This window comes from Suricata suricatta, chromosome 16, assembly GCF_006229205.1.
Source record: "Suricata suricatta isolate VVHF042 chromosome 16, meerkat_22Aug2017_6uvM2_HiC, whole genome shotgun sequence".
NCBI classification, from domain to species: Eukaryota; Metazoa; Chordata; class Mammalia; order Carnivora; family Herpestidae; genus Suricata; species Suricata suricatta.
The window spans coordinates 25,835,527-25,862,265 of NC_043715.1; the positions used below are offsets into that span (position 1 = coordinate 25,835,527).

The following is a 26,739-nucleotide window of genomic DNA, read 5'->3' on the forward strand; positions in this document are numbered from 1 at the left end:
CTTAGAAGGGAGTTAGGACAAACGAAGGGTGACAGCGGGTTCGGGGAGCTGAGGTGCGGGGGGGCAGACACGCCAATGGCATGAACGAACTCCGGGCCGGGGCTGCTTGTGCGGCGGGAAGGGCAGGAAGGGTGGGGACGCGCCGCGTCACAGGTGGCACCCCTCGCGAAATGCCCAGAGCAGCACGGACCCCGTACCTCCTGGTGCTTCACGGTGAGCGGGCACACGTCCCGTGTCAGGTCCATTTGACACATGTCCTGTGAGGCGTAGCCGTTGACGCAGTAGGCGTCGTAGCCAGCGCCGAGGAGCATGGAGCAGAGCAGCGTGCTGAAGTCGAAGCAGTTCCCCTTCTGGTACTTGAGCACCGTGGTCGAGGAGTACAGGTAGGGGGGCTGACGGCAGAGGGCTGGTCAGCGCAGCCGGCCCTCAGCACCCTCACCGGCCAGCAGTGGGCACCAGGCCCAATGCGCAGGCGCAGGCGGGTCCCGCCCCATCCCAGGCTCCTCCCCTTGGCCAGGCTGCGGAGCCTATCAAGAATAGGATGGAAACCACGGACCCCTATGTGGAAAGTGCAATCCACATTTGCCTATCATTTTAAGTGGCCGTGGACTTCCTGAAAGGAAAGACCGTCTATATAGAAGCTTCCGGTCTAATGCTCTCTGATTGGTCGTTTTATGGTTTTTTGCAAAGTTGTCCTCACCTCTTCTAATCAAAGGATCTTGCCTCTCTCCTCTCTCCACTGTGCATCTATCCCTCTCTCCCTGTCTCCCTCGATGCTCAGTGGGAAACACACTGAGCTGGACAGAAGCCCAAAGATGGGTCCAGGGGTCACAGGCAGCAGGGCCCTCTCCTCTCTCTCCTTTTCCCACCTCCTAAAGTCATGAGAGGAAGACTCTGAAGGTAGCAGGAGGCAAAGAGGTAGGAGCCAGGAGACCAAGTTTGCTGTGTGACCTCAGGCAAGTGGCTGTCCCTCTCTGGGCCCATTTCCCTACCCCACCCCAGAGGGGTTTCTGAGGGGCTCGGACCAGATGCACTATGGCCTGTGGTGTGAGCCTCACTGAGCCTCTTTTACCATACCTCCCAGGCTTCCTTTCCTAGGTCTCATGGGCCTAAGGATGCAGCCAGTGGTGACACTTACCGGCTTGAGGGGGTCAGGCAGGGGCACCATGGAGAGAAAGTCCGAGACAAACTGGGCACAGGTGTCCCAGTTGTAGAGCTCAGGGTAGGGCATCAGTGTGGGCCGGATGGTGGTGCTAACGAACTTCTGCAAGGGGAGAGAGCACAGGCCCCCTGGGAGGGCTTTCTACCTGGGGGGAGGGGCAGGGAGGCCAGCACTCCCAGCAAGCCGGAGCCCTGGGTGGGGAGGGAGTGGGGAAGCCTCTCTAGGCCTCTGCCCCTCCCGCCCAGATGCCAAATAAGCTTGTGCCCTACTGAGTGCTGCCAAAACCAGGCACCACCTCCTGATCCCCCAACACTCCTGTAAGTCTGGCCCACCGGCAGCTGGGGAAACTGAGGCTCTGAGGTGAGCTGACTTGCTCGGGGTCACAGTCAGTAGCAGATCTGGTCTGCCTGCTCTGGACAACCAGCCAGTGTGAGGAAACTAGTGCTACCCATCTGTGGGGCTGCTGTCACCCCAGGGCCCATGGTCCAGTCCTCCACGGTCTCCCTGTAGACTCAAAGGAGACCTGACAGCACACGGTGCCATGTGGCCCTGCCCCCATGCAGGCCTGTTAATTGCTCCAGGGGAGATGCACACCTGGGATTACCAGGGACCCGTATGGGAATCACAGAGTTTCAAATGCCGGCAGCTAATACTAATGTTAAAAATTACCATGTGATCCAAATAAAACAGTCTGTGAATCTCCATCAGCCTGTGGGCTCCTGGTTTGCAACCTTTGCATTTATCCTATCCCATTCCACCTACAGATGGAGAAACTGAGGCCCAGAGACACGCAGGGCATGCCTGGGTTACAGGGCTGGAGGGAAGGAGGCCAGTGCTCAGCTCCCAGTCTCTCATCTTATTTCTCTGCCCTTCCCTGGACAGAGCTGGCGTCTGGGGCTGGAGACCGCACCAGGTGTCTAGCTGCCCCTTGGCTGCCAGGGGGTCTCCAGGCCACCACGGCCCCCCAGGGCTGATTCACATCGACCCTGCTGAGGCCCGCTGGCATTTGAATTTATACTATCCCCGGATATAAACTCTGACCTGGGAGCTGCGGCCCGCCTCCCCCCACCCTCTGCTCTCCAGCCCTTGCCCTGCCCTCCACAACCCGGCCTTACAGGCACTTCGCACTCGTTCGGTGGGTGCAGGAAGAGGGGCACGCGGTCTGGGCACAGGTGGATGTACTGGCGGGAGAAGTTGTCCACCACCTGCAGCAAGTGCTCTTCCTTGAGCGTGTTGCTTTGGTAGGAGAGGGGCAGGCTGGAGATGTCGATAGTGTCCTTGGTAAAGGTCCTGTGCCCATTAGAGGGGTGGCATTAGTCCATGTGCGGCTAGGCCTGGCACACAGGGAATAATCAACCCACCTTAGCTGCCGTTGGCTCTACCCTTTCCTCATTTAATCCTCACAGCGGCCTAAAAGCATTAATGTGTGTGCTTTTAAATAGAAATGGGAACGGAGGCACAGAGAGGTTGAATGACTCACCCAGGGTTACACAGCAAGGGGGCAGAGAGGGGATTTGGACCAGGCAGATTCCCTCTATGTCTGGTCCTGCCTCCCAGCCCTGGGGCCACTGTTCTTCCTGGCTCCTCTGTCACCCAGCCCTGGTCTGACCCTCATCAGGGCTGCCCAGCCCGAGAACCCCCACCCTGGCACGCACAAGGGCTTCTCCGGGATGGCCATGTCAATGTCTGACAGCTTCTTCTCCAGGTCTCTGAGCATCTCCTGCGTCATGGGGGCTTCCTCTCTCCGCACCTCCATGGGCCTCGTCATCTTCTCACTCCTCTCAGCCCGCACGGCTGCCTCCTCCTGCTCGGCCGCCTCCTCCTCCTCCACTGTCTCCTTCAGGACCTCCATCCTGGCACGTCTCTGTCTGCAGGCAGAATCTCTGTGGGAGGGATAAATGCACTCAGATCGGCCCACTTCGGCCACCAAGACCACCTGTGTCTCTGGGAGGCAGTTGAAGAGGGGTAAATGAGCCCCTATTAAACATCCCTTCCACTGGGGCGAGTCTTGCTTGGTGCTGGCATGTCTGTAGCACCTAATATGTGCAGATCTCCCTTTAAAACAAAGACACAGCAGGTCACAGGTTGAAAGCTCCTGTCAGGGCTAGAGCAGGTGGTCCAAACGTACTAACGCTGCTTGCTTGCCTCCCTCCCTTCCTCTCTCCATTCGTTCGTTTTTCTTTCTTTCTTTCTTTCTTTCTTTCTTTCTTTCTTTCTTTCTTTCTTTCTTTCTTTCTTTCTTTCTTTCTTTCTTTCTTTTTCTTTCTTCCTTTCTTTCTTTCTTCCTTTCTTTCTTTCTTTCTTTCTTTCTTTCTTTCTTTCTTTCTTTCTTTCTTTCTTTCTTTTTTCTTTCTTCTTTCTTTCTTCTGAAAGTATCTTCTCTTTATGGTAAGTGACACTAATACCATAGAGCTTACGATAGTATAATGAAGTTTCCTATTTAGATATACTTATTAAGTCTGACAAGTGAATTCGAAAATTATTCATAACAGTAAAGTGATACAGAATATGATGAAAGGAGAAAGACGGAAGGAAACAAGGGTAATATCACCAAATTCAGAGCTGAGGCACAGAGATGGCAAGGGCAGGCACCTGGCCAAGGGGCAGGTGTGCGGGGTGTAATGGAGCCTCTGCTCTCTGGGCCAAGCCCTTTGTCAGCCCGCAGGATGGAGGTCTTTGGGGGAGCCACTTTGGGGTGACATTTATAGGGAAGCTCTTACCCACAGCTACAAGGCAAAGCCTCACTGAGGTGGACCACTAGTTACCTCCCCAAAGATCCAGCCCCACCTTCCATATACGGCAGAACCCCAGTTTCACTGGGGGCAGCAATGTGCTTGGTTTGAAATGTTCAGCTCCCGGCCTCCCATGCAGCTGGGGGTGGCCCAGGGATGTGAACCTGGTTCTGGCCACTGAGCTGTGAGTCAAAGTTCTCGGATGGCAAAGGGCAGAGCCCAGATGGCACAGATTGTCTGCCCTTCTCTTCTTCCTGCATAAAGCAGGAGGTGGGACAGCCAATGCCTGATCACAAGATGACCACACATGAACACATGAGGACCAAAGCTGCCTGCTAAGGACAGCGGTGTGGAGACACAGGGAAATCTGGAGTCCCAAACAGAACCTTGGAGGCCTTGAGTGCCACCTCCACACTTCCCACGATGCGAGAAAATTCAGCCTCTGCTTATATAAGTGGCCATGTCGGGTTATACCAGCCCAGTGATCCACCAGCCTCCTGTCTCTGGCCCCAGCCCCAGGCTTTGGTCTTTGCAGTGCTCTCCCTCAAACATCCGGTTTCTTTACGACACACAGGGCAAAGATCCAGAGGGGAGGAAAACCGACTGGACGCATAGGGTGTGGTGGAGTGAGAACAGGGGAGAAAAAAGCCGGGTCTCCCCAGGTTTAGGTGGAGCCAGGATCCAGGGGGCAGAAGGGAGCAGGAGGTAAAGGCTGGGCCCCGCCTCCCCGCCCCCACCCTAACTGGAGCTTCTGCAACATGAAAGGGGGGGGTCCGGGGAGGGGGGACAGGCAGATGTCTTCTGTCCCATGCTGACATTCTGTAGGACTCAGGACTTGGTCATGCCCCTGTTACTGGAGGTCAGCCCACTTGAGTCCCAGGTGGCCGACATCACGGTGGAGGCCTGTGTCTAGCAGGCTCATTCAGGACCCCGGCCCCTGCAGGCAACCTCCCACTGTGCCTGCCAGCCCAGCAGCACAGCCCGGTGCTCAGATCTGTCTGCCCCTCAGCACAGCAAGGATTCCTTCCTGGGAGGACAGTCAACCATCACTAGGCGCTTACCACACACCGCACACCTACTGTGTGCCAGGCACCGTGCTGAGGGCTTTCCAGAGATAATCCCACATATCCTGCAATGACTCTGTGAGATCACCGAAAATATGTATTGGTCTCTGCCTCAGCTCCTGGCACAGAGCTCCAGAAACCCTGTAATATCCTAAGTGAGGAGCACACAGGGAGCGTCTTTTGTTCTAATGAGGGGGCTCTGGGTGGGCTCTGGATGGGGCTGGTCACCGCGAAGACCATGCAAGGCTTAGAAGCTCAGAATGTTCAGCCCCACAACCTCCTACTTTTCTAAAGACAGGAGAACAGCTTGGAAGTGAAGTTAATAATTGATGGTGCCTACTACGTATTTATCCAAGGGATGCAGGTGTGCTGTTTCAAGGGGGCACATGAACCCCAATGTTTATAGCAGTGCTATCGACAACAGCCCAAGTATGGAAAGAGCCCAAATTTCCATCGATGGATGAATGGATCAAGAAGATGTGGTACATATATACAATGGAATATTACTCAGCAATCAAAAAGAATGAAATCTTGCCATTTGCAGCCACGTGGATGGAACGAGAGAGTATTATGCTAAATTAAATTAATCAGTCAGAGAAAGACAAATATCCTATGACTTCACTCATATGAGGACTTTAAGATACAGGGATGCCTCAGTGGCTCAGTCGGTTGAGCGTCTGACTTTGGTTCAGGTCATGATCTGGTGGTCCATGAGTTCGAACCCCATGTCAGGCTCTGTGCTAACAGCTCAGAGACTGGAGCCTACTTTCAATTCTGTGTGTCCCTGTCTCTCTGCTCCTCCCCTGTTCATGATCTGTCTCTCTCTTTCAAAAATAAAGAAATGCTTAAAAAAAAGATACAAAACAGATGCATATAAGGGAAGGAAAGCAAAAATAACATAAAAACAGGGAGGGGACAAAACAGAGACTCTTAAATGTGGAGAACAAACAGAGTTACTGGAGGGGTTGTGGGAGGGGGGATGGGCTAAATGGGTAAAGGGGCAGTAAGGAATCTACTCCTGAAATAACTGTTGCATCATGTGCTAACTAACTTGGATGTAAATTAAAAAAATAAATTAAAATTTAAAAAATTGATGGTGCCAAATGAGGAAGCTTTCATAAAATACCAGCCGGAGTGGGGGGGCTTGGAGAGCTGCCAGGTGGTGCACATGTCCACCTCTATGACATGGCCCACCCCCACAGGGACAGAAGCTCCTTCAGGACCTTGCCCTATTACCTCTTCATCTAGCTGCTCATCTGTATCCTTGTTGGATCCTTCAATAAACTGGTGAACACAAGTAAATGTTTCCCTGAGTTCTGTGAGCCACTTGAGCAAATTAATCAGACCTGAGGAAGGGGCCATGGGCGCCAACCTCCCGTTTGTGGCCAAGGAAGACAGGAGTCGTGAGTGACCTAGGGACCTTCTACTTGAGACTGGTGTCTGAGGTGGAAGGGCCATCTTGTGGGACTGAGCCCTTAACCCATGGGGTCTGATTCTATCTCCAGGTAGATAGTGTCAGAATTGATTTATGTTGTAGGACACTAGCTGGTGTCACAGAGAATTGCTTGGTGTGTCACACATTTGGTGAGTAGAAGTGTCAGGGGTGAAGTGTCCCATGTGAGAAGTAAAGGAGAAACACAGGAGATAGGACATTGAATTGAGTTTTTCCATTACAGACGCTAAGAGGCAGACAGTGCTATGATACCCACTTTGCAGATGAGAAAATTGAGTCCTAGAGAGGTTAAGTGCAGTGCCTAAGGTCACAGAACTAGTAAAGAGCAGATCTGGGGTTTGAAGCCATGTATTTCTGGCTTTGAAAACCAGGCACTTTAGGGCCTACTGAAAGGGGGAAGTCCTAGAAGGGATGAGGCCGTGGCGGGGAGGGGGGAGAGGTAAGTAAAGATACAAATGGGGAGAAGGCCAAGGTGTCTGTGGGCTGCAGAGGGTTACAGCTGTGACAGGCATTAAGATGGGCCCTGAGCCTCAGGTCACAGAACACCTTTATCAGAGGTGGAGCTGAGCTAGAACCCAAAATACTTAAACCCAAACCAGCCTGCCCCTTCAGCTACGGCCCAGCGTGGGGAGGGCAGTCCCTGCCCAGAGGCCCTCCCCACCCCGCAGGCCCTTTTCTGCACCCCTCCCTGGCAGCAGTCTACACACACACACACACACACACACACACACACACACACACCCCTTCCCCAGAAAGATCAGGGCTGGAAGCCCCCCAAGCAGAAAAAGCCCCCTCCCACCACCACCCTACTTCTTACCCTGCCACCAGCTACCTCAGGTCCTCTGCTCCCTCCTCACCCCTCTGAGAACAGCCTGTACCTTCTGTTAGCCCATCTCCATGGTAACCGCTTTCGGAAGTTGAGAGGAGGTTCTAGGAGAGGAGGCCTCTGGGAAATGTAGTCTGCTACTGTCCAGGTCTCGTCCGGAAGACCAGGTGCTGTAGGTCCCTCAGCAAAGCAACAGGCTGGAGCCAGTTCGTGCCAGTTTGCAAGAGCTGATTGTTAAAATTTCAGAAATGTTTGCAAGTCACTTGACAAACAGCCATGATTACACGTTAAATTAGAACAACTTATAAATAAGTAGGTTACAGTAGAGCAAAAGTGATTAATACTCAAAATTCATCCCTTTTTAATTATTTTACTACCTTTTTCTAGCATGTATGTTCTTGGAGTTATTTACAGCTATCTCTATAATGGAAACATATAATGGTGAGCTACTCTATATCTCTTCCCAGCTTCTCTTTAGTGATGTCACATCAACAGCTTGAAATTGGCCACAGGGTTACCTACACCTCAGAAACTGGCAAATCTCATAGCCCAGGGCTCTCCCCCCAGGGAGCCAGTTGTTAATCAGTCACCAGGACACATCTGCCCCTGTCCCCACGCATGATCAGTGGGCCTTCATCAAGACCGATGGAGGGTCAATGTGGATCCTGTCCCGTGTCCTGACCACGGTGCACAGAACCAGGCTGCCCAGCTGAGTCCCAGGCTCTAGTCCAGCCTGGGGCTCTGATTTAGTGTCTAACTCATGGGACGGGGAAAACTTATCCAGAAGCTTCGTGGCCTATAAAAATTAATTTTAATTGCTTTCAAATTCAGAAGAGAAAATGAATAGATGAATAATAAGTATAGAATTATGAGTCTATTATGGATTATATCCATTTTTGTGCCAATGAGGTAAAAAAATATATATATTTACTCTTTTGTTATTGGAAGAAGGAGCCCCTGGAAGTTGTAAAGCACCCTAGGGGGGCATTGAGGGGGCTGCATCTGGAGAAACACTATGCGGACAAGTTTACACAGTCGCTGCTACTGGGGGAAACAGCAATCCCCTCAATTCTCAGTCATACATCAGGATTTTAAATTCTGGCCGGAATATTGCGCAGTCAGGGAGAATAAAGTGTGAAGGGTGAAGTAAAGTGTCGTGGGACCGTGTGCCCTGTGGTGCCCCCTGGGGAACTCGCCTGGGCGAGGCAGGCAGGGAGGGGGGAAGGCAAACAGGTGATATGCCAGGCTGATCTCATTTCTTTTGTATAGTTATGTATTCCTTTGTATCCTTATACCCACTTCAGTTCTCTGACTCTTTTTTTAAAGTTTATTCATTTATTTTGAGGGGGGGAGGGAAAGAGAGAGGGGGGAGAGAGAGAGAATCTCAAGCAGGCTCTGCACTGGTGCAGTCTGTTGCGGGGCTCAAACTCAAGAACCGTGGGATCATGCCCTGAGCCGAAATCAAGAGTCAGACACTTAACCAACTGAACCAACCAGGCATCCCTCCCCCATTCTCTGACCTTTATAGGCAGCCATTCTGATATTTTTTTTTTCAAAATGAGCATTCTTTTGCATGTTGTTGTTTTTAACTTATGTAAGTGATATTGTGTTACTCCCCCTCCATTCTTTTTAAAAAAATTTTTTTTGAGAGACAGAATATGAGCAGGGAAGGGCCAAAGAGAGAGGGAGACACAGAATCTGAAGCAGGCTCCAGGCTCTGAGCTGTCAGCACAGAGCCCAACGTGGGGCTCAAACCCATGAACTGTGAGATCACGACCTGAGCTGAAGTCCGGTGCTCAACTGACTGAGTCACCCAGGCATCCCTTCCTCTGTTTTTTATATTGTCACTAAGAACTGCGTTTTTAGATCCATCCATGTTGCTGTGTCTGTGGTAGGGATCCATTCTATGCTCCCTGCGAGGGACCCCTACTCCCCTTTGCCACCCACCCCTTTCCACTATAAATAATGCCACCACACACATCCTCAGTCGTGGCTCTTCTGGACCTGTAAGAGTGTTCCTCTTGGGTCAGTAACCAGGAGCAGGGGTGCTCAATAATGAAAAGCAGCACCCCATTTTTCTCCAGGGCATGAAGACTTCCACAATGCCCGAGGAAGCCTGGTACTCACCCCCCAGCCCTGACACTATCCAGTTTCCTGTGTTTGCCAGTTTAATAGGGATACAATGAGGTCCCTCTGTCATCTCAACATGCAACTCTGATCACTAGTGACTTTAAAATTTCTTAATGTTTATTTATTTTTGAGAGAGACAGAGTGTAAGACGGAAGGGCAAAGAGAGAGGAAGTCACAGAATCTGAAGCAGGCTCCAGTCTCTGAGCTGTCAGCACAGAGCCTGACGTGGGGCTCGAACTCAGGAACTGCAAAATCTTGACCTGAACTGAAGTCAGACACTCAACTGACTGAGTCACACAGGAGACCCCCCTCTTTTTAAAAAAAATTTTTTTAATACTTGTGGTCAGTGGCGACTTTGTCTTTCCGTGCTAAATGTTTACTTTCCGATATTGTCTTCTCTGAAATTGCCTTTTAAAACCTCAGCCCACTTTTCTGTGTTAGGGAATTATCCTTGCTTTGATTTGCAGGCCTTCCAGATGTTAATCTCTGGTTTCAGATGTTGCAAATGCCTTCCCCTATTCTGTCCCATGCCAGCTACCATCGCCTCTGGTACCTTTCATGGAACAAAAAAACCCCATAATTTTGATGTAATTAAACTTGCCAGGTTTTGGCCTGATGTTTTTGCTTTTCATTTTTTTGTTTGAGAAGTCCTTCCTTGTCTGGAGGTTGCAAAAATATTTTACTGCATTAACTATAGTTTTGCCATTTCATGTAGAACCTTTACTCTGCCTGGAGCTCATTTCTGGATGAGGAGTTAGGTATGGATCCTGCTATATTTTTCTTCATATAATAAGCCAGTTTCCCAACACCATCATCAGACCATCTGTCCCTTATTGGTGATGCTAGTCTTGTTGTGTCTTAAGTCCCCCGGTGTATGTAAGTCTGCTGCTGAGCCCCTCATTCTGTTCCACTGGCCTTCATGCCTATCCCTGCTCAGACGCCATGTTGGATTTCCCATGATGGCCTTGTAATATCTTTCTACCAAGTCTTCTTTCCATGCCTTCTTTCACTAAGTTTGACTTAGCTATTTGAGGCCTACATGGCTCCAAATGAATTTCAGAGTATATTTTGGGGAAGTCAAAAAACACCTTTGGAATCTATTAGAATTGTATTGTATTCAAAAGTGAAGAACTTTTGTCTTTTGATATTAAGTTATCCATCTGGGAGCACGGGGCCAGTAAGTCTTATTTCCTGTACATTTGTTATAATGTGACGAAAAATACAAGGAATGAAGATGCGGGGGCAGAACAGGAGCAGCCAGGCATGGAGGTGCGCGGGGGGAGGGGGGTGGAGGGTGGCAGGCGCGGAGGTGCTGGGGGCCCCTCCTTGCAGCACAGAGACGGCCACCGCAGCCCTGGGCCTGATAAGGTGGCGGCCAAGGCAAAGCCCTGGCTTAGTCACTTTCATGTTGGGCCGGGGATGCAGGCACTGGGCTCTCGGCCAGCATCTCCTTGAAGCCTCCTCCAGTCCGTGGGGCAGTTACTGCTCTCCCTGCTTTGTGGGGAGGTAGGTGAGGAACTGGCCGAAAGGCAGGTGCAGAGGAAGAATTTAGTCCAGACAGGCTGACCTCAGATTTCCTGCTGTTTACCATGGTGCTGTCCACTTCCTATGCTGCTACTGTGATGGCGTGGGGACAGTGGTACCCCATCTATCCACACTGGGCCTTGAGGTGCCTTTTTGCTGTAGCTCCACCTGGCCTTAGCAAGTGCTCGGCTTGGCGCTCAGAGCCACTTTTGCAGTGACCCCAAGAAATGAGGGACCCCAGCCCCCTTGCCCCTGCTTGGTCTTGGGGTAGACAGCCAGCTGGAAAAGGAACACATCCCCACCATTGACCACATCTTCCCGTCTTCCCTCTCCAACTGCACCAGCAAATCCAGCACATTTGGGATTTCTGGTATGACTGCCCCCACGTCCGACTGGGAAAGCCAGAGCCCAGGGTTTCCCTTGAGACTCATAAGTCACTAATTCTTGAACCCAGGAAATGCTCTCGGAGGAAACATCAGCAGCCCAGAAGTCTTGCTCTGTGTCAGCCCAGCTTGGAGAGTAGCCTAGGGCAGGTTGCCTCTGTTTTCTCCTCCCCACACAGGGGGGCCCGGTGGCAGAGCTGTAGGAGGAAGCTAGAAGGGGTCTTGAACCTTCACACCCCTCTTATCAGGTGCAAAATCTCATGTTTCACACAAGGATCCATCTGATCTTTCTGTGACCTTCAGGGGTCTCTAATTCCTGCTGTGTCTGTACTCCACACTTGACTTTTGTCACTTCACTTAATGCTCTCAGGTCGAGGCAAGAACTCGATGATTTCCATTCTGTGGATGGGGCACCTGAGGCTCAGAGAGGGGAGGTGACACGACCCGCATCATACAGCCCCTAAGTGGCAGAGGCAGGATTGGAACCCAGGCCCATCAGACAATGAAGGAGCTTGTGATACAAAGGGGTGTACTCAGAAACTCTGCGCCGTTCAGCGTAAGAAATCGGCATCTGCGAAAGTAAGTCCCAACCCCACCGAGTTTGTCCACAAAAACTGATATACTGTGGGCCAGCTGATGCAATGTCCACACCCTAGAATTTCCCTTCCAGGAACACAGCGACTTGCATAAAGCGAGGGCCACTGTCTTCCTGTCTTTCATCTGTGTTGGGTGGGAGGAGGGAGGGGGGAGGAGATCCGCTCAGCCGAGGCCCCCGGGGGGGAGGAGGAGATGGGCTGGTAGCCCAGAGGCTGTGGGGGACAGTCTGGTAATAATGGTTTCTCACCTACAGCAGGTGCTTGACCCGGCCAAGCACACGGGGGAGGGAGGGGGTGAGCAGGGAAGATGAGATGTCCCCAGTGTTTAGGAACTCAAGGCTAGAGTTGGGCATGATCGTGGGCAGTGGGGCAGGTGAGGGGGCTGCTTTCTGTTCCTTCAACTCTTTTTTTTTCTTTGTGTTCGTTTATCTGTTAATTCCCTCTCTCTAGCTCTCTCTCTCTTATCTCTGCCTCTTTTGTTTCCTACTGAGGAAACCAGCATGACAGTTGCGAAAGGGAGGCCCGGCTAGTGGAGGTGACACAGACCCAGACCAGGCCTGGCCTGAGACCCTTCCCTGGCTCAGAACCCTGTCAGGCTGATGCCAAACTCACACCAACAGACATTTATTTGGGGCCTGAAACGTGCCAGGCCCGGGCTGGGCTGAACTGGTGAGTAAGGCTTACGTGCCTGCTCATAGGAGCTCAGATTCTGGGGAAAATGCCTGACCTCTCTCCGCTCAGCCCAGCCCTCACCTCTGCCCTGCTCTTCAGCCCTTGGGTGTGCAGAGCTCTGGACCATTTGCCCCCGACCCCAGCAGATCAGAGGTCAGGCCATGTGTGTGGCAGTCAGGGTGGGGAGGGGAGCCTGCTTCTGGTATCACACCCACTACTGAATAAGTGGCATTCTGTGGAATCCCATGTCCCCAGACAACTGGAGGGCGGGCGGCCCCCTCTGACAGGGGCTCATCTGCATAGATAGGCCCACACTTCTAGTCCACAAGTGCCCCGGTGCCTGAAGACAGGCAGCCGGGGCGGGGCGGGGCGGGGGTAAGGAAGGAAGGGGAGAGGCTGAGACTACTTCCAGGAGCAGTTCTGACAGCAGAGTCCCCTGTTACTAAGACCAGAGGTGGCCAATGGCAGAGATAAGCTGCTTTGCTATGAAGGCGGGTGGGGGTGGGGTAGGGGTGCAGTGGGCACCGCTCTATGCTGGCAGCGGTCTTCAGACTCTTGGAGTCCTGGATTGGTGGACTTTAGGGCCCAGAGAAGTATGTGGATGGAACCATGGAGGCCAGGTGGTCCAAACTGGTCCCCATCTCCTTTCCCCAGCCACATCGCACAAATAGAGACTGAAGCCCAGAAGGAGGCAAGGAGCAGCCTGAGTTCACACAGGGAGTTGGAGCTGAGTCCAGGGAGCACACGGAGACCCCTACTCATGAGACGTGGTATGGACCTGGTCAGCTCTGGCAGTGCCGGAAGACGAGGACACGGCAGCCTGGCTTGGGAAATAGAGCACGGCGAACCAGCAGAAGATGAAGACACCTGTCAGGAAGGAGAGGGCCTGGATGAGCCTGGGGTCGGACCAGCAGGGAGCTGGACAACCTGGCTGGCGGCCGCCCGGGGGAGAAATAGCTCCCTTTCAGAAGTTCAAGACCATATGGAAAAATGAGGCAAAGATGAAGCCAACCCCTGAAAGAGAACCAAATGGAAATGAAAAATGGAAATCACATACACATACATCTATCTGCTGTGGAAAAGAAAGAGCAGCATAAAGGCATTTTCAGACATACAGAAGAGCCACCACTCCCCTCTACTGTCCCCCCACTAAAGATGATTACAGGACACACCCCAGTAGGAAGAAGGGGGAAGGTGGGAGGCACCAAAAATGTGGTAGGTAGAGACCTTGACAGAAAAGTTAAAACTTTGTGCGTGCTTAAAAGGAATTTACAATGCAAGTTTTAACCACAATACAACTATCGAGAAGCATTCAAGGGCAGCTGAAGGGTAGGGACCGTTGCGTTTGGGAGAAGAGAGAGGGACCGAGCACGGCGCACTCAGCTGAGACAACTCGGTAGGGCGAAGTGTCCAGGTGTGAATAAGAACTGCAACCTCCGGAAGGGTAATGACACCGTCTAGTCTCCAGGTGCGCCCATCCGCAAGCCCAGATGTCCCAGATGTGGGCTCCTGTTTCTTCCCCTGGGGGGCAGCTCAGAGAGCCTGCTGTTACGGACATCGTCCGCCCACGCTGAAGGCCTACCATGCCCCCCACAAGCACTGTCTCAGCTACTCGTTATGAATCTGGTGGGGCACCTGGGTGGCTCAGTCAGTTAAGTGTCTGACTTTGGCTCAGGTCATGATCTCATGGTTCATGGGTTCGAGCCCTGAGTTGGGCTCTTTGCTGTCAGTGTGGAGCCTGCTTCAGATCCTTTGTCTCCTTCTCTCTCTGCTCTTGTGAGCGCTCTCACTCTCTCTCTCATTCTCTCCCTCAAAAGTAAATAAACCATAAAAAATTTTAATGTTTACTTATTTTTGAGACAGAGAGAGCATGAGTGGGGGAGGGGCAGAGAGAGAGAGGGAGACACAGAATCTGAAACAGGCTCCAGGCTCTGAGCTGTCAGCACAGAGCCCGACGTGGGGCTCAAACCTACGAACTGGGAGATCATGACCTGAGCCGAAGTTGGACGCTTAACTGAGGGAGCCACCCAGGTGCCCCTAAAATATTTTTTTTTAAAGATGGAGGCGCCTGGGTGGCTCCCTCAGTTAAGTGTCTGACTTCTGCTCAAGTCATGACCTCATGGTCTGTGAGTTCCAGCCCCGCATCAGACTCTGTGCTGGTAGCTCAGAGCCTGGAACCTGCTTTGGATTCTATGTCTCCCTCTTTGTCTGCCCCTGCCCTGCTCATGATGTCTCTCTCTCAAAAAATAAAAACATATAAACATTAAAAAAATTGAAAACACATGACCAGCGGAGCTGGGTGGCTTGCTGAGGTAGTAGCAGAACCAGGATTTTGGTCCAGGTCTGCCTGTCCCCAGGGCTACAGATCATAATGCCACAGTCTCATGAGGCTCTGGGAACCAGCTCTATTTTTGTGGGGCTTTGAGTCTAAGCACATTCTTGTCACTCCCTTTTCAGAGGTTTCTCTGAATTGGACTGTGGGTCTTCTTAAAGCTGTGTGTAGGGGTGTCTTGGCTGCTCAGTTGGTTAAGCATCTGACTCTTGGTTTCAGCTCAGGTCATGATCTCACGATTTGTGGGATTGAGCCCCGCATCAGGCTCTGTGCTGACAGCAAGGAGTCTGCCTGAGATTCTCTCTCTCTCCTTCTCTCTCTGCGTATCCCCTGTTCTCTCTCTCTCTTTCTCTCAAAAATAAATACATTAATTTTTTAAAAAGCTGTGTGTGTGGCACAGTGTGAGGAGTGAAGAGGATGGAGGGGGGACTGTCCCCCACATGGTGGGCACCTGTCCCTCTGCTCGGAAATCAGAGGGAGGATGAGGTGGGCAGGGAGCACACGTACCCGTCATTTCCTCCACTAATCACTTCCTTCTGCCAGCACAACTCCCTACAGACTGCCCATGTCATGTGGGTGTCACATCACACGACCCTGACCGCCTGATCACGGCTGATTGGACCAAGGTGGCTCAGTCTGATCCCTGACTCTCCTAAGAACATGGACCAGACTGAACAAGACCACCCATCCTAGATAGAGTCACATCGGGCGGAAGAAGCAATTTGGGAGCATGGGCAGGAAGGGGGCAGCAGAGACAAGGAAGGAGTTTCCATTGACAGAAGGTGAGAGACGATGTGTGCTCCAGAGAAAACAATATAGAAAGTATCTGCTTTGGTTTGGGTCTTTTCCTGACTTTGGTACCAGCTCCTAAGAGGTTAGCCAGCCTTCCTGCCCTGGGGTTCTTGGGAGAGCCCCTGATTGGAGCCAGCCTGAGTGGAATCCTGTCTCTGGCCCTCTGCCTCCTCCCCATACCCCCGAAGGACCCCTTTGCAGGGAAGCAACCCAGCACCTCCCTGGCCCAGAAGCCTCACCTTGCAGGGAGTTGAACAGCGCGAAGGCATAGATGGTGGATCGGCCCAGGGGCGTGAGGATGGCCAGCCACCAGGTCACGCCCACCAGGCTGGAGAGGCCCAACACGGTGAGGACCCCCTTCCAGTTTGGCCCCTGCTCCTTGCCTGCCGTGGCAGTCGACAGAGTGAAGACCTTCCAGGCCACTAGGCCCAAGACCACGGCACTGAAGAGGGAGGTGATGAGGAAGTAGCCGTGGACGGTGACATAGAGGGCAGAGACAGCGGTCTTCTCACGGAACCAGCACCTGGGGGCAGTAGATGGCCCCTGGGATTGGAGAGGCGGCCCTGTCCGGCAAGCCCTGCGCAGTCCCCGCTAACCGACCTGCTGTGCTCAAGAGGACCCCTTCCCCCACTGCCACCCACCAATCCCCTGTTCTCCTGGCAAGGGGCTGTCAAAGGGCTCCAGTCTGCTATCTCTTTGGACCAGCGAGTGCAGGGGTGCCTGGGTGGCTCAGTCAGTTAAGTGTCCGACTTTGGCTCAGGTCATGATCCAGCGGTCGGTTGCCTCACGTTGGGCTCTGTGCTGACAGCTCAGAGCCTGGAACCTGCTTCAGATTCTGTGTCTCCCTCTCTCCCCATTCCTCTCCTGCTTGTGCTCTCTCCCTCTCTCTCAAAAAAAAAAAAAAACATTAAAAAAAGTAAAAATGAAATTATTCCTAGACCAGCGAGTGCAACGGGGCCAATTTAGGCCCAAAGTCGTATTTCATTTGCCCCACATCATGCTGTAAAACAACTGAATTAATAACCTTTTAAAAAGTGAGAGGTGTGGCATAAGCACACCAGCACTCTGTGGACACCCTCCTGAGGGACTTAGATGAGAATGTGACTACCAGTCTACTGCAGCCCCCGCCCCCGGGCCACCACGTGCACTTATGTTACCTCCCTAGCCCCTGTGGCCCCTGCATTGGAGGTCCTGGGGACAAGACCAAGGCCCCACCAGCCTCTCTTAGCACAGAGCCTTGGGCTCGGGGCAGGCACTCTGGGGACGCTCAGCTCAACCCCATGCTGCATGCACTGCAGGGAGAAAGGTGGGAAAGCGTATGTTCATCACACCCCCTTGTACAGATGAGGAGACTGAGGCCCAGGCCACAGCAACTCCGACGCAGAGCCCAGATAGAGGCTGGGCTGCCACTAATGTGGGGCAGGTTGTGTCCTGCACAAGGGCGCCTGGCTGAGGGGACGGTGGGGCTGAGCCCCTGGCCTGACAGTTTGGTGGGGGCGGGGGAGGGGAGCCAGTGGTGGCCCAGGCATCCTGCCTCAGCTCGCTCTCCTCCATCTCAGACCCCCTGTCTCACTGCACTGTCTCCATCCAGTCCTCAATTTACCCCTCCAGGCCATGAGCTAGCTGGGGGATCCTTTGCCTTGACTTACTCTGTCTCTCTTCCCAGGATTCTCCCTTCTCCCCACACCCCTCTGGCCCAGACATGTGCAGCCAGGGTCCTGACGTCATCCCTGCTCCCACAGCCACCACTCACAGCTCCAGCGTGACCATGTCCTTCTTGTCGCGGATGGCATAGTGGCCATAGCTGTTGGCGCTCCCGGTGCCGATGACGATTAGGGCAGGCAGGCCTGTGCACAACGGGAGGGCTGTGGCATTGCTGAGGCCCCCTTGGCATGTCCTCCCCCCAAATTCCCTCCAGCTGCCCATCCCTCAAGCCCTGAGGCCATATGAGAGAGGGGGCCACCTCTCTGCCTGGGGCGGCCCTCCGTCCTGCCCCTCCTGGGGCCAGCCATGCGCTCTGGCTGTCCGAGCAGCACCTACCCCATCCCACAAGGCTCAGCTTCAGGAAGTAGTGTCCAAAGTAGGTGTTGAAGACCTTGATGACGAGCAGGTAGAGGTGGAAGGCTTCCAGGCCCATCCAGGTGAAGGTACAGAGTAGGAAATAGTGGAAGACGGCCCCCCGTGCCCAGCAGGTGGCATCTGACTGCTCACGGCCATTCCCCACATTGAAGAAGAAGGCTAGATTCAGGAGAAACAAGCTGACGCTCAGGGCCACATGGATCTTGGGGGCATCCTCTGACTTGAACCGCTGCCGGTAAAACCTGCGATGAGAAGGGCTGATGAGAGGCTGCAAGAGGCCACAGCTCCCATGGGGCACCGCGGCCTCTCCATCCCACCTCCTCTGCCCCGCCCTTGCCAGCAGCTGGAGTGTGGGTGCTGTCAGGTTCGGGTGCAGGAGTCTTCCCGTGGCCCCTAGGGCCCTGTGGGGTCCAGATCCTGCTGGCCTCCTCCCTTGACTCGATGCTCTGGCCAAACTGCAATATCCTGAATGCATTCTCCTTTTCCACACCTCCCAGACTTTGCCACTGATCTTCCCTCTGCTCTCAGTGCCTTTCCCTACTCTTCCTTCATTCTGAAGAAGCTGTCTCCGAATGCTGCATATCCCAGGCTGATTTGGAAGTTTCCTGCAGCACCCGGTAGCCACCCCCCTCCCCTCTGGCTGTGACCTCGGGCTAGCACAGTAGGCAGGAGTGAGCCTTGCATGCATTTGGTTGAGTGAGTAGACGGCCTGGGGCACTGGGCCCAGGGCAAGAGGCTGGGGTATAGGAGGGAGTATGAGGCTCAGAGAGGGCTGGTGACTCACTCCCTCTCCTTGGAGCTCTCACTGTGAATTCCTAGCAACTCAGACCCCTAGGGCCCTCACTGGAGGGATGAGAGCCCAGAGCTGCTGGGTCAGGTGCAGGAGGGATAACTTTCACCTCACCTGAGATGCCACAGCCCACCCTCGATGATAGCCGGGGACAACTCTTCTGGTGCTCCAAGCCAGGCCCACAGGGCCCAGCAGTGCAGCCAGCTGGCAAGTCATGCTCAGCTTGTTGGGGCTGGGAGATGGGTCCAGGGGGGTGTGGTGGAGGGCTGGGCTGGGGGCAAGGGTGGCTCCGCTCACACTTGTGGCCTGCTTCGAGACAGAGGGAGTGGGGCTAGTGGGGGCCGCAGTCCAGGCCCAAACAGTGACAAAGAGGCACATGGAGGAGGGCAGGAGGAGGGCCCCAGACTGAGGCAAGAGAGCTGAGGGCAGCTCCAGGTCAGTCACAGGCCAGGATGCCGGGGTCCGGGGCAGGCTGGGGCGTGTGGCTGCTCTGGCAGGCTCCTTCAAGCCAGTTCCTGTGGGTCCCTCAGCCGCGGCCTGGACCCAGCGAACCCGAGCACAGGCCAGTGATCTCTGCCTGCCTTGCACCCACTCCTCCTTCTGGAACAGGTTTCCCTGAGGAAGCCCCTTTCCTGCTCTCAGCCCTGAAGTCTGGCTGTGGTTGACCCTTTGTTAGCTCAAACCCAAAAAGCAGGCGCAGGACCTGGTGTGGCCAATCAGTGTAATCCTTCCCTTGGCCACAGTGACCTGTTCAGTCATGAGGAAATAGTTCAAGTTCGAGCAAAACTCAGCTCTGGGATACATGAGATAAAGTTGCATAGAAACACACACACACACACACACACACACACACACACACAGAGAGGAATGCATATAAAAAGCTATGGAAACTGTATTCTAGTTAGTAGCACTGTACTGATGTCAATTTCCTGGTTTGGGTATTTATATTAAAGTTATATAAAATGTTATCACTGGGAAAACCTGGATGAAGGAACTGTGGGACTCTATGTAGTATATTTGTAACTTCCTGTTAGTCTATATTGATTTCAAAATAAAATGTTAAAAGAAAAAGGCTTTAATTCTGGAGCTTCATATGGAAAATTCCACTGCTTAGGCAGCTAAGAAGCTGTGACACAAGCCTGGAACTCGCCAAGGCCCCTGAGTGTGAAGAAGCTGCTTGACAAGGCTGACAAAGGAGAGAGCAAAGTTGAGAGAAGCAGAGGGAGATTGAGAGAAGCAGAAGGAGAGCAAATCCTGGGGACATCTTTTGAGCCCCTGGATCCAACCGTGCCTGAAGGTTACTTTGCAAAAACCACATATTCCCCATTATATTTAAGTGACTTTGAGGTGAGTTCCTGCCACTTTCAACTGAAATAACTCTGACACATTTCAACCCCCAACCCCATTTAATAGTTGAGGAAACTAGGGTTTGGAGAGGAGAGCAGTATAATGCTGCACAAGCAGGGCATTTCCTAGCCTGCACCTCTCCTGCCTTTGAGGACAAGAGGGAGCCATGGGGTGGGGAGGGGGGTCACCCACCTCAGGGCAGCGTAGAGGACAACAGTGAAGGCCAGGAAGATCATAGAGGCTCCACAGCCAGCCTGGGAAATGCGAACGAGGGCCTGCGCCGTGGCCCGATCCAAGATCGGCCTCTGTGGGCAACACCCCGCCCCCAGAACCGGAACCGCATCAGTTGGAGGCCAGGCCCCACACATCCCAGAAGCCCCGCCCCCTGCCAGGCAGCCTGGGCCCCTGCAGAACAGCTGGGATCAGGCTGTTACCAGCAGCAAAGCGAAGAAGGTCAGATGGTCACAGCGGCAGATGGTCCTCTTGGCGCCGAGCTCTGTGGAGCAGCCATTGGAAGACCAGTCTCCTCTCGACCCTGGAGAGGAAGAGAGCGGAATATTGGAGCGTGTTTGGGAATATGGGGGAGTGGTGGGGACCTGAGAGGAGGGGAGGGGAACAGAGAGGAAGGAAAGGAGGGGAGGGGCCCTGCGGGTGGAGCTCTGCTCCCCCCCTGACTCTCCCTGCCTACCTTTAGTCACATCCCAGAATACACAGCTGAAGGTCATGTTCTGAAACCAGAGATTGGGAATCAGGTTAGAGGCAGGGGGAGGTTGGGAGAGGAGGGAGGGCAGAGGAGAGTGTGGGGAGGGGAGGACAGAGGACAACGTGCCCCCCCACCCTGAGTATGCATTGGGTAGAGAGTAAGGCTCACCCCGTGGGTCACACAGGAGCATGGACCACACCATTTGGAGAGCCGTGGCCCAGCATGTGGACATGGTGAGGGGCTGTGAGCAGGAGGGTTGCATGGCTGTGTGCGTGTGCCTTTGGGTGACTGTGTAATCCAGCGTGCATGCTCATGGGTTTGCCAAGCCCCATGTGCACCCCTGTAAGCACGAGTGGGAGGGGGCCTGGGGATCAAGTGGACATTCATGTGCAGGTGCCATGTGTCCTTGGGCACAACTGTGTGTGTCGTCTTTGTGGCTTCTGCCGGGTGAGTGTGGAAGGTTGGGAGGTGCTTGCAGGTGGGTGCCTGCCTGTCTGCCCCTAGGTAGCCCCAGGCCCAGACCCGGGGCTCACAGAGGGCGGGTGCTGGTGGGAGAAGGTGATCTCCAAAGGCTCGGCCAGCCTGCTGACAGACATATTGCCCAAACTCAAGCCCACCAGGCGGTTGTTCAACACGCTGCTGCCGTCCTCCAGGCTGAGCTTGGGGCCCTGTGGAGGAGATGGGGAGTAGGCTCAGAGGGGGCTATCCCAACCCAGCCCTGCTGGGGGTCCCTGGGAACCTGCAGGACCTAGCATCCTTTGCCTGGAGAGCAAAGTCTGTGGCTAGGGGACCAGGGGGCCAAGAGATCATGTGCAACTTTCTTCCTGCTGCTCCCTGTAGTCTCCTGCCCAGGCTGGATCCCAATGGGCCCAACACCCCAGGCCAACTGGTTGCAAAGCCATGCGGCCAACAGCTCTCCATTGCTGGCCCCAGGGCTCCTCTGCCCACTTAGGTTGAGGAGCGTAGGGTAGAAGAAACACTAGCTGTCCCAGTGGGTGCCCACGGTTGGTGAGCACCCACCCACACCAATACTCATTGCACACTGTATCTACACGTGAGTGGATCACACACCTCCAGAGATGCATGCTAGTACACACTTGCAAGAACCTGGGTACACTTGCTTGTGTGGACATCACACAGGTATACACGTGATCACATATGCACCAGGAATATGAAAGAATATGTGTATTTGTACATGCAAAAGGACACACAAGGGGACATGAATGCTTGGGATACAGGTACAAGTCCAACTAAGGACACTAGTGCGTGGGGTCCAAGCATCTGAGTGTGTATGACCACTGTGAGTCTGCAGTGCACAGACTCCAAGGACAGAAGTCTGGGATGACCTTGGGCTGCTTTAGAAACATTCTCTGGAGGCTTGTCACTTCCTCCATCCCCATTGGGACCCACAGCAAAGACTCCGGGGAGGGCAAGCCAGGACACAGGTCCCTGGTGCACTGAGCACTGACCCACTGAGCTGCCCTGAGCCTCCATCAGGCCTCTCCTCACCTTAAAGAGATTCCCCGGACCGATGTCTAGGACAGTGACGGCCAGCCGGACCACTGGCCTGCTGCCCTGCAGGGATTCAAAGAGACTCCGGGGCAGCCGGACTCTGTCGGGGTGCTCATGCTCATTCTCCTTCACTGGCCTTGGAACCTGTAACCACAGACCCCGCAGCTCCCATCTTTACCCCAGGGTTCTAGCCCCCAACACAGGTCGTACCATTCCCCCAGCTGGGAGGGGAAACTGAGGCACTGGGTGGAGGGGCAGTACCCAAGGGCATCACTCTGAGAGGGAGGACACCTGCAGGCACACTGCAGGCTCCGCTCTGTCCAGACTGTGAGCCCCTAGACAAGTCCCAGCCCTCAGGACCCTCAGTTTTTCCAATATGGAGAATGGAGCTCACAAGTTGCCTGTGTTGCACCACCAGGGTCAAGCTCAAAGAAGGCTGTGAAGTTGTTTACAAGTGTAAAAGAGGGCGGGCCACGGTGTCCTGCCAGCCCTTGTACTTACAGAGGGCTTTATGCCTCTGGCTCCTGACCCAGGCATAGCTGGAAAGAATAAAGCCCCCCAGAAAGGGAGACCATGAGAGCAGAGGCAGAGAATACAAAGCTTTACATAGAACATGGTTCCCCGCCCTGCCCCCCGCCGCTGCCTAACAACAAATTTGGTAAAAGCTGAGTATGGTTAAAATATTAAATTTCATTGGTAATTTGTCCATTCTCTGATCCCACTGGTCCCCTGGGCTTTAGCGTGGTCCCAACCAGTCCTGCCTCAAAAGCTAAAGGTTGGGGGTGAGAGCCCCAACTTTGTCCTTCCCAATCTGGACCGTTGTTAAAGAACATGGGGTGGTCCCTGAGCAGAGGGAGGGCCCAGCTGCTTGGGTCACATAAATAAGCGGTTGAGAAGCCTTATCTTTTATTGCCTCTTTTCCAGACAGACCTAGAAGTATCCTGATGATGCCCATCCTCAGCTTCCTTCTTAAGGGAGTGAAATCCCTGTACCCAGGCTCACTGTGCATTGTCTCAGTTGCTCCCCTCACAACCTTGAAAGTGGGCAATACTGTCACCATTTTACATACTGTGAAAACCAAGGCTCAGAAAATTTCAGTCATGAGTTCAGTATCACAGTAGCTGGTAAGAGGCAGAGCTGGGATTTGAATCCAGACCAATGTAAATCTAGAGTCTGACTATGTGGCTCTTTGCAGTATGGTGAAGTGTCCCTTTGCCTGGTTTCAAATGTGTTCCCTGGGGGGAAGGGCAGGAGGAAACCTCTGACCTTGGAGGAGGCTTAGTGCTCATCTTACAGATGAGGGCTCTGGGGCCCAGAGACGGGAAGGGGGTTCCTGGAAGATACCCAGGGAGGGGGTGGGGAGTCCAGGACTGGAACCCAGATGCCCTGACTCTCAATTTGATGATTTTCCTAATGCCTCTTCCTCCACCCTGGGTAACTAACTCCCTCGCACCTGTTAGCAAAGTGGGCACTGCCAAATGGGACAGGCGAGGGATACGTTTGGGTGGGCACCAGGCACAGACCAGGAGTCTCTCAGAATTCTGAAAAATACATCCGAGGGAGGAGCCACAACCACCCAACAGGGGCAGGGACCCCTTCACCTGGGAAGGCGTCAGGGAGAAGAGCAGGTCTTCTGAGATGTTGGTGCTGACATTCTGGACAACAGCCTTCACAAAAGACATATTCACTATCTCCGTCTGATTCTCCACCAGATAGAACTCGTATTTCAGCCAGTATCTGCAAAGAGCCAGGAATAAGGGAGAAGATAGGGTCTTGCAGGCTGGGTTCCCCACTCACCTGGTACCCAACCTGGATAAGAGGGAACCCACCATCAGGCACTTGGGGTAGGAGGGGTGACCCAGAATATCAAAGAAAAGACCCCGGCATCACTGCAGGAGAAGCAGGGTGGTGTGGGAGCAAGCCACGCTCATTCTGGGAGATTCTGGCCAGTGGTCCTTCTGCATAGGTTATGTGTTTGTCTTTTTTGGTAACGATATATACGTAATGTAAAGTTTACCACTTTAACCATGTTAAAGTACACAATTCAGCGGCATTAGATACATTCACAGTGTCGTGTGACCACCATCACTATCTAACTTTGGGACATTCTCATCACCCCAGAGGGAAGCCCTGTACCCATGAAGCCGCCATCCTTTCCCTCTTCCCCCAGCCCCTTGCAAACACTAATCTATGAATTTGCCTATTCTAGAAATTTCAAACAAATGAAATTGTAGGAGATGTGGTCTTTGTGTCTGGCTCCTTTCACTTAGCATGTTCTTAAGGTTCATCTGTGTTGTATAAGCACAAGTAAGCATTCCATTCCTTGTTATCCATGAATAAAATGCTATTGTATGAATACACCGCATTTTCTGTATGCATTTATCCATTGATGGACATTTGGGTTGTTTCCACTTTTTGGCCAAGATAAACATATTGTATTCAGGTACAAGCTTTTGCTTGAAGACTTGTTTAGAATTCTTTGGGGGCATATACTTAGGAGAAGAATTGCTGGGTCATACAGTAATTCTGTGTTTAACTTCTTGAGGAATTGGCTAACTGCCTTCCACAGCAGCTGTACCATTTGACATGTTCACCACCAATGCTTCAGGGTTCCGTTTCTCCATATCCTTGCCAACGCTTGATATTTTCATTTTGTCTTGTTTTGTTTGCAATTATAGGAATCCTAGTAAGTGTGAAGTGGCATCTCATTGTGGTTTTCATTTGCATTCCCCTAATGACTAATGATGGTGAGCATCTTTTTGTGTATTTATTGGCCTTTATATATCTTCCTTATATAATCCTCTGAGTATTTCAAACTGTAGGGTGATAATTGGGTGGCATGAGTGCCAACTACATACTGGAAATTCACCCTTTAAAGGCTGAACTACGTAGGATATGGTTTATGGGCACTGAACCAGTGTGGAAAGCACAGAGAACACAAAAGTTAACTGCCATTTATTTGATCACAGCTGCTTTGCCATCAGCTAAAAGTAGCCCCTGACCTCCCCCCACCCCCCCCCGTGCTCTCCATGGTACTGAAATATCCCCATGGCCAGAGTTCCTTTTCCTAAGCTGGGGTCCTAAGATGTGCTGCCTACATTTCCTTAGCAATTCTGAGTAGGTGAAGGCTTGTGTAGCAATGGCAGAGAAGAGGAACAAAAGCACATACAGCCAGATCAAGGCTATTGGAAAGGAGTAGCTAAGAAGGGCTTGCCAGGGAGACAAAAGGGAGACTTTTTACTGCACATTGTAGAGAGCAAACCATGCAAATATGTGAAAATGTGTTTCAGTAGGCAGGCATTTAGAACACCATCCAGCTATTAACAGTGGGATGAGATTGTCGAAATCCACTGATTGAGATACACTACGAGTCTAGCTTTTATTTGCCTTTTAAAAATCTAAACAAAAAAGTATTGTGATTTTCATTGTTACCAAATAAAATAGTGAATTATAATTGTACTTACATATACATGTGCACTTAATTGTATCTCTCTCAATGTGTGTGTGTGTGTGTGTGTGTGTTTAAAAATCTTTGGCCTCACAAAACAACCCAATTCACTTCTTTAAAAAATATTTTTAACATTTATTTTTAAGAGAGAGACAGAGTGTGAGCACGGGATAAGCAGAGAGAGAGAGAGAAAGAGGGAGACACAGAATCTGAAGCAGGCTCCAGGCTCTGAGCTGTCAGCACTGAGCCCAATGTGGGGCTCAAACTCACAAACTTTGAGATCATGGTCTGGGCCAAAGTTAGATGCTTAGTCAACTGAGCCACCCAGGGGCCCAGGTCCCAATTCACTTTCTCAAGGAAAGGTTTCCTGATCTAGTTCTCAGAGCACTTTAAAAAATTGTTTTAGTTGTGAAATGTAACATACAGTCAAAAAGTCTAATGCATTGATGTAAAGTTGAATTTTTAATGACAAAGTTGATACTCATTTACACATCATATTCTTTGTCTGATATTAACATAGCTACTCAGTTATCTTTGGTTCATGTTTGCATGATACGTGCTTTCCCACATTGTGCCTGTTTTTACATCGTAAGTCATGGGAATTCAACAGCTTGCCTTTTATTAGCCTCCCTAGGAGGGGATATCTCAATGTTCTCCAGACCTCTGAATACCTACAAAATTCCCTGAAGTGATGAGCCCCTGAACTCTTCTGGGGCTTATTTCCCATTTTCTAGTTCACATTTATCTTCCAAAGACATCTTAACTACTTGTCAGTTTCTGCTCATCAGATCGAATCAACATGATGTTGTCGATGTAGCAGACCAGAGTGGTGCTCTACAGAATGTCAAGATTAATAGTCTCTGTGGATGATTTGATGACGGAGATCGGGAGAACTGACGTAGTTCTGAGGAAACTGGGGCAGTATACTGTTGGCTCTGCCAGGTAGAAGTAAACGGCTTCTAGTAGCCCTTGAAAATTGGCATGGAGAAAAATGCATTAGCCATGGAGCAGCTACATATCAACTGCCAGGCAGAGTGTGTTGATTTGCTTGAGAACACATACTCATCGGGGACAGCAGCTACTGGTGGTGACCACCTGATGCGTGTACGACAGTCCACAGTCATTCTCCAACACCCACCCGACTTACGGTGAGTTAAATGGAGTTATGGCAGGCATCACCACCCCTGCATCTTT

At 52.3% G+C, this 26,739-nt stretch overlaps 2 protein-coding genes across 6 annotated transcripts in view; both read right to left on the reverse strand.

The window, feature by feature from the left end:
- Nucleotides 1-7,327, reverse strand: part of DRC7 (dynein regulatory complex subunit 7) — a 22,338-nt gene extending 15,011 nt beyond the window's left edge. For 2 of the 4 annotated variants that reach the window (XM_029925635.1, XM_029925633.1), the window contains exons 1-5: nucleotides 7,229-7,327; nucleotides 2,818-3,045; nucleotides 2,278-2,452; nucleotides 1,139-1,264; nucleotides 198-392 (exon numbers count right to left, since the gene is read on the reverse strand). In XM_029925635.1, the coding sequence (XP_029781495.1) occupies nucleotides 198-392; nucleotides 1,139-1,264; nucleotides 2,278-2,452; nucleotides 2,818-3,014 (693 nt within the window). In that variant the 5' untranslated portion in view covers nucleotides 3,015-3,045; nucleotides 7,229-7,327. The remainder of the gene's footprint in view (nucleotides 1-197; nucleotides 393-1,138; nucleotides 1,265-2,277; nucleotides 2,453-2,817; nucleotides 3,046-7,228) is intronic. The other 2 variants (XM_029925634.1, XM_029925636.1) reach the window with 2 other exon arrangements.
- Nucleotides 7,328-10,460: 3,133 nt separating this feature from the next.
- The window catches only part of ADGRG3 (adhesion G protein-coupled receptor G3), a 31,884-nt gene continuing 15,605 nt past the window's right edge, over nucleotides 10,461-26,739 (reverse strand). For both annotated transcript variants that reach the window (XM_029925620.1, XM_029925621.1), the window contains 10 exons: nucleotides 23,699-23,834; nucleotides 22,095-22,241; nucleotides 21,119-21,253; nucleotides 20,571-20,610; nucleotides 20,317-20,417; nucleotides 20,075-20,187; nucleotides 17,707-17,987; nucleotides 17,420-17,513; nucleotides 15,906-16,189; nucleotides 10,461-13,409 (listed from right to left, as the gene is read on the reverse strand). In XM_029925620.1, coding sequence (XP_029781480.1) covers nucleotides 13,297-13,409; nucleotides 15,906-16,189; nucleotides 17,420-17,513; nucleotides 17,707-17,987; nucleotides 20,075-20,187; nucleotides 20,317-20,417; nucleotides 20,571-20,610; nucleotides 21,119-21,253; nucleotides 22,095-22,241; nucleotides 23,699-23,834 — 1,444 coding nt within the window. In that variant the 3' untranslated portion in view covers nucleotides 10,461-13,296. The remainder of the gene's footprint in view (nucleotides 13,410-15,905; nucleotides 16,190-17,419; nucleotides 17,514-17,706; nucleotides 17,988-20,074; nucleotides 20,188-20,316; nucleotides 20,418-20,570; nucleotides 20,611-21,118; nucleotides 21,254-22,094; nucleotides 22,242-23,698; nucleotides 23,835-26,739) is intronic.